At 40.1% G+C, this 11,241-nt stretch overlaps 1 protein-coding gene across 2 annotated transcripts; it reads left to right on the top strand.

The window, feature by feature from the left end:
• The first annotated feature begins 54 nt into the window (after positions 1-54).
• LOC139747407 (uncharacterized) lies at positions 55-11,241 on the top strand. Of its 2 annotated transcripts, none has more exons than XM_071659737.1 (3): positions 55-314; positions 2,686-2,801; positions 8,857-11,241. In XM_071659737.1, the coding sequence occupies exons 2-3, from the start codon at positions 2,686-2,688 to the stop codon at positions 10,931-10,933; spliced, it is 2,193 nt and encodes a 730-aa protein (XP_071515838.1). In that variant the 5' UTR covers positions 55-314; the 3' UTR covers positions 10,934-11,241. The 2 variants fall into 2 exon arrangements, with proteins under 2 accessions (XP_071515838.1, XP_071515839.1); XM_071659738.1 differs by lacking the exon at positions 55-314 and adding an exon at positions 511-863.

Here is an 11,241-nt window from a genome sequence, read left to right as displayed (position 1 = left end):
AAAAGAGAAAATAGCACGCTTGAGTCATTTCTTTCTCGCATGATGGTATGAAATTCGTTTGTATCTATTCAAGTATCCGTGTGTAACTACCCCCATTGAAGACGTCCAACTACCGCTCTTTTTTGTCCTCCTTGGAGGGCATACCCTCCCGATGCTCTAAACCAAGGGTAGTTTGCCGAGGATGGTGTAGTTTCCAGTTGACCTGGAAATTACCGAGTGGGGGTTATATATATATGCCGCTGGGGGTTGAGGGTTGTTGGTGGTGGATGGGAACGAGAGCTCCTGCCAACATGTAAACAATCGCGCGAGACGAGGTAAGCCATCGGCGGGGAAGAATAACCCTTCAAATGATATTATATTAGATAGATTCTAAGATTTCCTCTGACGTTTAATGCACCATTAAGGCTTTGGTACGCAATTAAAGTATTGTTTCAGAGCCTTGATGGACGGGGTAGTTTTGTACGGGGGGGCCTACATAACTTACCATGGGTGACAGTTTTGTGTATAATTTAGTCGGTCATTTCAGTCGTCGGGTGGTTGTGATGTCAGGATTATTATGATAGCTGTTGTTTGCAGATGTTGAAGTATATAATGGAATTAGGAAATAGTTTCATAATACCGTGCCATCTGATTGACGATATTATCGATTTGTCTAAGAGAAGAAAAGTGATTAAGACATTGAACGTGGACATTAAAGTGGAAGTAAAAGAGTGCGAGAGAGGAAACATATGGATTTAAAAGAATTGCATATTAGTGAACTCATTATACTTGGTAGAAATGACTTAGACTGGGCTAGTATGATTTGGAGAATAAGGTTTAAAACCACCATATTCAGCAAGGAGCTCCACTCTTGATACGCTCTGGTATATTGCTTATATTTTATTTGTTTTACTGTGATGATTTACATTACTAACCATGTTCCAAACAATGATATAACTGATAACTTTTTTTTTAAAGCTTAATGTGTCCATTAACAAACACACATGTGATGACTGTATTTGATGTGTTTAATTTCTTCCAACACTGCATGCTATCAGTACAGTGAAAGGAAGATGACAGTAGTGTTGTTACTATATTTCTACTGTAGTAATGAAAGTTAAGAGAAATCTAAGCTTGTAGGTGAAGTTTTCATCGGTTCTGTTGTGTAATAGTTTTACGAATTGTGTTTTTGCCCAGCATTCCCAAACAAAGATAGCCCTCCCCTCTATCAGATTCATTATCCTAAGATAGTAATGGTCTGGATTATCCTTTACTGGACTAAATCAGTTAATCATCTAGGATGATGGGAGGATGTAGGTTGAACTTATATATTTCAGGAGTTAAGAGGGTAAATTGGACAACTTTGGTAATGCATTCTGTTTTAGGCAAGCCAGTGTTCTGATTGGGAGATGAAGTGTTGTATGTTTGTTACCGCTATAGTAGCAGGTTGCTGTGCTGTGATTTTGAGATTATCTGCAGGGGGTGATCGAAATTCATGAAGGAGGAGATTGAAGAAGGTTGGAGAAAGAAATATTGTAGATCTCTTGGATTTTTAGGCGAAAGCTTTGTAAGTGACTTTGGCCTGGTGGCCAGCTATGAAGTTGGCTAACTGTTTTTTTGACTAGAAGGTGGTGTCAAGTATCTTTATAGGTAAGGATGTGTCATCAGTCATTGTCAAATACTTTATTGATATCTCGTGACACTGATACTTTTTAGCAAAGGCATAAACTTTTGGAAGTTATATTGATGTATCAAAGTACTGTATCAGGGTTTGAGATGTTTAGAAATGAGTGAGAAATGATCAAATTTAAATGTTTAACTAAAAAGAATGGGAGTAGTTAAAGAAAATTTAATCTTTTTTATCCGAAAAATTAAGGACCATGAAAATTCCCTTATTGTAAAGTTGATCATTATTGACTATTTAATTCTGAAACAAATTTGTGGGAAGAAGGAAAAAAATAGCTTCTTTCAGAGTTGTAGCCTCTTCAACATGTATGTTTTTGTGAATGTATGTTTGTGTATTTGTGGTTCAGTGAATGCTGAAAATTAGTTTTAAATTGTTAGAAATTTCTTGTGTTGTGGATGAATGTGTGAGCCATGGAAAGAGATTCCAACTCACACACTCTCCCTTTGGAGCTGCCCATGATATGAGAGTACCTGATGGCTATATGTTAAGTTTCCTTTTGGATTTTTTTTTTTTTTTTTGCTTATGTAGTCTGTGCTAACTGTCTCTGCTTGGTCAGAGGCATATATCATTTAGGACTGAATGAAACTCTCATACATAAAAAGTTATTTTGGGATGTGAAAATGGGCTTTCTAAGAATTTGTCAGGTTTGTTTCTCCCACATCAGTTTGGAGGGACATTTTGGGGGGGGAATTTACCAAGTCTTTAGCCTCAGTTTCCCCAACATTGGTCAACAGATTCCAACCAAAATTTCTAGGAGTCTTAATTCTTTGTTTAAAACATGTGTTTCTCACTTCATTTTTAAAGAAAGTTTGCTTCATAAAGTATATGCCCTTCACGCATAGTTGGGTTATATATTCAAGTTTTTTTTCTTAAATAGTTGTATGTACATGGAATGACATCTTCCTTAACTGGAGATGTGTCTTAGAACTTTTTCTGGTGTTTATATGCTCTCCCACTGAGTAAGTTTTGGTACTGGGTGCATGTTGACTCTCTTCTAATGTGTTCTATTATCTTGACAGATGGCTGCACCACTAAGTCAGAAAGAGTATCTTAAGAAGTATCTTAGTGGTAATGACATTGAAAAGAAGAAGAAGAAAAAGAAAAAAAAGGATAAGCTTGCAGCTCATAATAAAGGGTAAATATTGACAATTATTGTAAATATTTTTCCACCTTATCTGTAGGTGGAGGGTAATCAAAAGCCTTCCACTTTATTGACTTTTCTGCTGACACATCTCTTCCACATTGTGATATGTTGCATTTTCTCCAGTGCATGTGTTATGTAGATCACTCTTCTCATGGACTGCCTAAGTGTGGCCCAGACATTAAGACATAGACTCATGGCATGTGCTTGACTAGCTTTCTATGCTTTCTTTGGAGACCAATCATATGAGGATTTACTGTTATGATACCCTTTTCTTTCCTTGAACAACATAGTTGTCAAATTCTTTTCCTTCATTTGTTTTCCCTTGTCCTGTAACCTTGCCACCTCTAATAAGTCAGTTCTACAAACTCCTGATGACAGGTGCTCAAATTGATTTACATGTTATTCCTGCAGTTTTTCTTTTTCTTTCATTTGAGGTGGCAGTAATTAGGACATTATGCTGCCATATAGTGTGTGTGTGTGTGTGTGTGTGTGTTGAAACTGAAGTGTTAGAGGACAATATGTGGTGTGAGATTGTTCAATTGAGTAAGTGATGAAAGGATAAGATAGAGGTGTGGTAATAAGAAAGAGTGTGGTTGATAGAGCTTAATAGGGTTTGCTGAAATGGTATGGAGAGAATGAGTTTGGAAAAGTTGACAAAGAGGATATATGTCAGAAGTTGAGGTAACAAAGAGAATGGGGAAACATAATTGGGGATGGAAGGGTGGATTGAAAAAGATTTTGAGTGATTGGGGCCTTAATATGTCGGATGGTGAAAGGCATGCACAGAATAGAGTGGAATGGAAGGGTTTAGTATACAGGGGTCGACGCACTGTCTGTGAACTGAAACAGGGCATGTAAAGTGTTCATTGTAAGTCATAGAAAGGTCTGTGGGGCCTATTTGTGGATAGGGGGTTGTGGTTTCAGTGCTTTACACACACACACACACACACACACACACACACATATATATATTATTTTTTTTTTTTTTTTTTTTTTTTTTATACTTTGTCGCTGTCTCCCGCGTTTGCGAGGTAGCGCAAGGAAACAGACGAAAGAAATGGCCCAACCTCCCCCCCCCCATACACATGTACATACACACGTCCACACACGCAAATATACATACCTACACAGCTTTCCATGGTTTACCCCAGACGCTTCACATGCCTTGATTCAATCCACTGACAGCACGTCAACCCCTGTATACCACATGACTCCAATTCACTCTATTCCTTGCCCTCCTTTCACCCTCCTGCATGTTCAGGCCCCGATCACACAAAATCTTTTTCACTCCATCTTTCCACCTCCAATTTGGTCTCCCTCTTCTCCTCGTTCCCTCCACCTCCGACACATATATCCTCTTGGTCAATCTCTCCTCACTCATTCTCTCCATGTGCCCAAACCATTTCAAAACACCCTCTTCTGCTCTCTCAACCACGCTCTTTTTATTTCCACACATCTCTCTTACCCTTACGTTACTTACTCGATCAAACCACCTCACACCACACATTGTCCTCAAACATCTCATTTCCAGCACATCCATCCTCCTGCGCACACCTCTATCCATAGCCCACGCCTCGCAACCATACAACATTGTTGGAACCACTATTCCCTCAAACATACCCATTTTCGCTTTTCGAGATAATGTTCTCGACTTCCACACATTTTTCAAGGCTCCCAAAATTTTCGCCCCCTCCCCCACCCTATGATCCACTTCCGCTTCCATGGTTCCATCCGCTGACAGATCCACTCCCAGATATCTAAAACACTTCACTTCCTCCAGTTTTTCTCCATTCAAACTCACCTCCCAATTGACTTGACCCTCACCTCTACTGTACCTAATAACCTTGCTCTTATTCACATTTACTCTCAACTTTCTTCTTCCACACACTTTACCAAACTCAGTCACCAACTTCTGCAGTTTCTCACATGAATCAGCCACCAGCGCTGTATCATCAGCGAACAACAACTGACTTCCTTCCCAAGCTCTCTCATCCCCAACAGACTTCATACTTGCCCCTCTTTCCAGGACTCTTGCATTTACCTCCCTTACAACCCCATCCATAAACAAATTAAACAACCATGGAGACATCACACACCCCTGCCGCAAACCTACATTCACTGAGAACCAATCACTTTCCTCTCTTCCTACACGTACACATGCCTTACATCCTCGATAAAAACTTTTCACTGCTTCTAACAACTTGCCTCCCACACCATATATTCTTAATACCTTCCACAGAGCATCTCTATCAACTCTATCATATGCCTTCTCCAGATCCATAAATGCTACATACAAATCCATTTGCTTTTCTAAGTATTTCTCACATACATTCTTCAAAGCAAACACCTGATCCACACATCCTCTACCACTTCTGAAACCGCACTGCTCTTCCCCAATCTGATGCTCTGTACATGCCTTCACCCTCTCGATCAATACCCTCCCATATAATTTACCAGGAATACTCAACAAACTTATACCTCTGTAATTTGAGCACTCACTCTTATCCCCTTTGCCTTTGTACAATGGCACTATGCACGCATTCCGCCAATCCTCAGGCACCTCACCATGAGTCATACATACATTAAATAACCTTACCAACCAGTCAACAATACAGTCACCCCCTTTTTTAATAAATTCCACTGCAATACCATCCAAACCTGCTGCCTTGCCGGCTTTCATCTTCCGCAAAGCTTTTACTACCTCTTCTCTGTTTACCAAATCATTTTCCCTAACCCTCTCACTTTGCACACCACCTCGACCAAAACACCCTATATCTGCCACTCTGTCATCAGACACATTCAACAAACCTTCAAAATACTCATTCCATCTCCTTCTCACATCACCGCTACTTGTTATCACCTCCCCATTTGCGCCCTTCACTGAAGTTCCCATTTGCTCCCTTGTCTTACGCACCCTATTTACCTCCTTCCAGAACATCTTTTTATTCTCCCTAAAATTTACTGATAGTCTCTCACCCCAACTCTCATTTGCCCTTTTTTTCACCTCTTGCACCTTTCTCTTGACCTCCTGTCTCTTTCTTTTATACTTCTCCCACTCAATTGCATTTTTTCCCTGCAAAAATCGTCCAAATGCCTCTCTCTTCTCTTTCACTAATACTCTTACTTCTTCATCCCACCACTCACTACCCTTTCTAAACAGCCCACCTCCCACTCTTCTCATGCCACAAGCATCTTTTGCGCAATCCATCACTGATTCCCTAAATACATCCCATTCCTCCCCCACTCCCCTTACTTCCATTGTTGTCACCTTTTTCCATTCTGTACACAGTCTCTCCTGGTACTTCCCCACACAGGTCTCCTTCCCAAGCTCACTTACTCTCACCACCTTCTTCACCCCAACATTCACTCCTCTTTTCTGAAAACCCATACTAATCTTCACCTTAGCCTCCACAAGATAATGATCAGACATCCCTCCATTTGCACCTCTCAGCACATTAACATCCAAAAGTCTCTCTTTCGCGCGCCTGTCAATTAACACGTAATCCAATAACGCTCTCTGGCCATCTCTCCTACTTACATAAGTATACTTATGTATATCTCGCTTTTTAAACCAGGTATTCCCAATCATCAGTCCTTTTTCAGCACATAAATCTACAAGCTCTTCACCATTTCCATTTACAACACTGAACACCCCATGCATACCAATTATTCCCTCAACTGCCACATTACTCACCTTTGCATTCAAATCACCCATCACTATAACCCGGTCTCGTGCATCAAAACCGCTAACACACTCATTTAGCTGCTCCCAAAACACTTGCCTCTCATGATCTTTCTTCTCATGCCCAGGTGCATATGCACCAATAATCACCCACCTCTCTCCATCAACTTTCAGTTTTACCCATATTAATCGAGAATTTACTTTCTTGCATTCTATCACATACTCCCACAACTCCTGTTTCAGGAGTATTGCTACTCCTTTCCTTGCTCTTGTCCTCTCACTAACCCCTGACTTCACTCCCCAGACATTTCCAAACCACTCTTCCCCTTTACCCTTGAGCTTCGTTTCACTCAGAGCCAAAACATCCAGGTTCCTTTCCTCAAACATACTACCTATCTCTCCTTTTTTCACATCTTGGTTACATCCACACATATATATTATATCATATTATATTATACTTTGTTGCTGTCTCCCACATTAGCGAGGTAGCGCAAGGAAACAGATGAAAGAATGGCCCAACCCACCCACATACACATGTATATACATACACACCCACACACACACACACACATATATATATATATATATGTATATATATATTATATTTTTTTATTTTTATTATACTTTGTCGCTGTCTACCGCGTTTGCGAGGTAGCGCAAGGAAACAGACGAAAGAAATGGCCCAACCCCCCCCCATACACATGTATATACATACGTCCACACACGCAAATATACATACCTACACAGCTTTCCATGGTTTACCCCAGACGCTTCACATGCCTTGATTCAATCCACTGACAGCACGTCAACCCCGGTATACCACATCGCTCCAATTCACTCTATTCCTTGCCCTCCTTTCACCCTCCTGCATGTTCAGGCCCCGATCACACAAAATCTTTTTCACTCCATCTTTCCACCTCCAATTTGGTCTCCCTCTTCTCCTCGTTCCCTCCACCTCCGACACATATATCCTCTTGGTCAATCTTTCCTCACTCATTCTCTCCATGTGCCCAAACCATTTCAAAACACCCTCTTCTGCTCTCTCAACCACGCTCTTTTTATTTCCACACATCTCTCTTACCCTTACGTTACTTACTCGATCAAACCACCTCACACCACACATTGTCCTCAAACATCTCATTTCCAGCACATCCATCCTCCTGCGCACAACTCTATCCATAGCCCACGCCTCGCAACCATACAACATATATATATATATATATATATATATATATATATATATATATATATATATATATATATATATGCCTATACATTTCAACATATACATACATATACATACACAGACATATACATATATACACATGTACTACACATTCATACTTGCTGCCTTCATCCATTCCCGTTGCCACCCTGCCTGACATGAAATGGCATATATACATATATTGCGTGTGTGTGTGTATGTGTATGTTCGTTGCAGCTGTTCTTGGAAACATATTCTGTTAAAAAAGACCAGATAGCTAGTTTTTTATTGGATTCTTTCTAAATCTTTCAAGTTGCCTATTATATCTTTACATGGATAGGGAGGTTGTGTAAGATACTTCCAAGGGTTGTCTCAATGTTTCAGTTTGAAGTTGTCAAATCATCTTCGGGAGCATGTGGAGAGGTCATTGGAGGAGGTAGGAATGATTGTGGATAGTGGGATGAGGATTGGCAATACCTGTCAGCAGACATGCATTTAGTGCTGTGTTCTCTTAAGCTGTTTCATGGTGCTAGAGCATATAGTTGTACTATCCTGTCTTGGCCTGTGTTCTGGTTGTTGATGTTAAGTTGTTGTTCCTTGACAATTAATGTTTCTCTGATTGATTAGCAGAAGAGGTCTGTGAAGAGAAAATTATCTTTCTTTTCATGTTAGCTGAGACAACACAGGCTAACAAATGTCCTTATGATAGTTATGTCATGTATAGTACTTTATATGTACATATGAATGCCAGTCCTGTAGGTTGGTTGCAGGCTGATTGCTGTGTACCAGAATCAAACCCAGGCCACTTCCTTGCATGACTTATGGTCAACTATTTTAACAACTACATGACAGAAGCCCATAGTTCTTTGATCTTTGAATTTGTTTTAAGAGATCTCTTACTGGCATTACTAATTTCATATACGGAAAGTTGTAGATATTCTTGATTTTCTCTCAGTGGTACTTTTTCTGTAATTTCTAATAATCTTATAGAATTTTCAGATTATGTTTTAAAAACAGTACCTAAGGAGTGAAATTCTTGATAAGAGACTTTGAACATACTTCAACTTCAGTTTTTTCTTTTGACAGGATTTTTGTTTCGGAGAGTTATAGTCTAATCTTTAACTAGATTTTTTATAATTATTGCATCTTTTGCCTTACAGAATGCGCATCATTGAAGATTCTCTTGATATGAAAAATGTACCTTTTGGATACACAGATGATGATAATCCTACAGTTGCAGAAATTACATATGAAGATGAAAAAATGAAAGCAATGGAAGAATTTGAAGCAAGTCGGATGTGGAAGAAAGTAACAAAGAATAAAGAAAAAGATGGCTCTGACCGTGTTCATTTGGGTTACCGAAGGCAAGCTATGAAGGATTCTCCCCCACAGAGAGCAAGACATGACTCTGAATCTCCACCGAGAAGGACAAGACACGATTCTGGTTCTCCACCAGGGCGGGGAAGACATGATTCTGGATCTCCTCCAAGAAGGGCAAGGTATGACTCAGGGTCTCCACCAAGAAGGGCAAGGCATGACTCTGAATCTTCACCCAGGAGGGCAAGACATGATTCTGGATCTCCACCACAAAGAGGAAGATATGACTCAGGGTCTCCACCACAGAGGAGACGACATGACTCTGGATCACCACTGCAGAGGGCAAGGCATGACTCTGAATCTCCACCTTGGAGAACTGGACATGACTCTTCATTCCCACTACAGAGTAGAGGTGACTCTGAATCTCCCCATTTAAGAAAGCAGGGAAGTTTTGATGAATCACCACGAACAATGCAAAATCCAGTTGTGAAGATGTCTCCATCAAAGCGAATGAGACATGATTCAGATTCATCGCCTGCTAGAAGTATGGAGAATATACGTAGTGTCAGTTCATCTGATATTACACCAAGAAAAAAACATGATTCAGACATTTCAATTTCTGGGAAAAAAAGACATGATTCGGACACATCACCTCCAAGAAGAAGACATGACTCAGGATCTTTATCTCCAGAAAGAAAAAGACTTGATTCAGACACCTCACCTCCAAGAGAACAAGATGATTCAGACTCTTCACCTCTTCGAAGAAAAAGACATGATTCAGACACTTTACCTCCTAGAAGGCATGATATAGATGCCTCACCCCTTAGGAAGAAAAGACATGGTTCAGAAACTTCACCCGTAAGAAAAAAAAGACAAGATTCAAATGCCTCACCTTTAGAAAGAAGACACGATGCAGAAGCTTCTCCCTCAAGAAGAGAAGAATTGGATTCTCAAACTTCACCTTCTAGGAAGAAAAGACATGGTTCTGAAAATGCACCGCTAAGAAAGGAGAAAATTGAATCTGATTCCTCCCCACTTAGGAAGAAGAGACATGATTCTGACACTCCACCTCCAAGAAAGAAGAGAAGTGATTCTGATACCTCACCTCCAAGGAGGAAAAGGAATGATTCAGACTCATCACCTCCAAGGAGGAAAAGAAATGACTCAGATTCATCACCACCTAGGAGACAAAGAAATGATTCTGACACCTCTCCTCCCAGGAGAAAAAGGTGTGATTCTGACTCCTCACCTCCCAGGAGAAAGAGGAATGATTCTGACTCTTCACCTGTTAGAAGGAAAAGAAATGATTCTGATTCCTCACCACTAAGACGAAAAAGAAATGTTTCTGACTTCTCCCCACCTAGAAAGAAAATGGATGATTCACACAGCCACTCTCAGACGGAAAGTGGACATCGTCCAGAACGCAAAATGACCACCCAAGAATTTTTGATGGAAAGGAAGCGAGGCAAACTAAAGAAAGATACCCCAGAGGATCTTGCAAGAAAGGAAAGGGAGGCAGTTTTACAGCGTCAGGCAGAGGAGAAGCACCAACAATGGAAACATGGTGTGAAGCAAGTACAAGAATACCAACAGAGAGTAGCAGATGACATACATGAAATGGGCAAAGCCTTTGCTAGAAGTGCTGATGATGTAGACATGAATGACAGATTGAAAGTTATAACTAGGAAGGAAGATCCAATGTTGGAGTACTTGATGCAGAAAGAGGGTAAATCAAGTAAACAGTCAATTAAACCTGTATATAAAGGTTCATTTCCTCCAAACAGATTAAGTATTCGTCCTGGCTACAGATGGGATGGAGTAGATAGGTCAAATGGCTTTGAAAAACAGTGGTTTGAACGTCAGAATAATAGGAGGGCTCATGATGAAGAAGCCTATAAGTGGAGTGTATCAGACATGTAGATTTGTAATGCAAGTACAAAGTCAGTACTAGTGGTAGTATGTGTCAGCTTTTAGTAGAATGATTTCCTGTTGGCATAAATAGTATGTGTTCCACCTTTGACCTTGTCTGTCTTTTGTGATATCTTGCTATGATTTTTTGAATGTTACCTTGTTTTCATATAAATTGGAGTATAAGATGTATTCCATAATTTATTCCTGCACTTGATAGCAAACTTATAAAACTGTGTTTCTTTTAACTTGTCACAAATGAAGTATGGACAACCATCAGACCAAAATAAAACTACCACAACAGCCATTGGCTACAAGAA

The sequence above is a fragment of the Panulirus ornatus genome, chromosome 68 (genome assembly GCF_036320965.1).
Source record: "Panulirus ornatus isolate Po-2019 chromosome 68, ASM3632096v1, whole genome shotgun sequence".
Taxonomy (NCBI): domain Eukaryota; kingdom Metazoa; phylum Arthropoda; class Malacostraca; order Decapoda; family Palinuridae; genus Panulirus; species Panulirus ornatus.
This window is presented reverse-complemented; position numbering and strand designations above follow the sequence as displayed.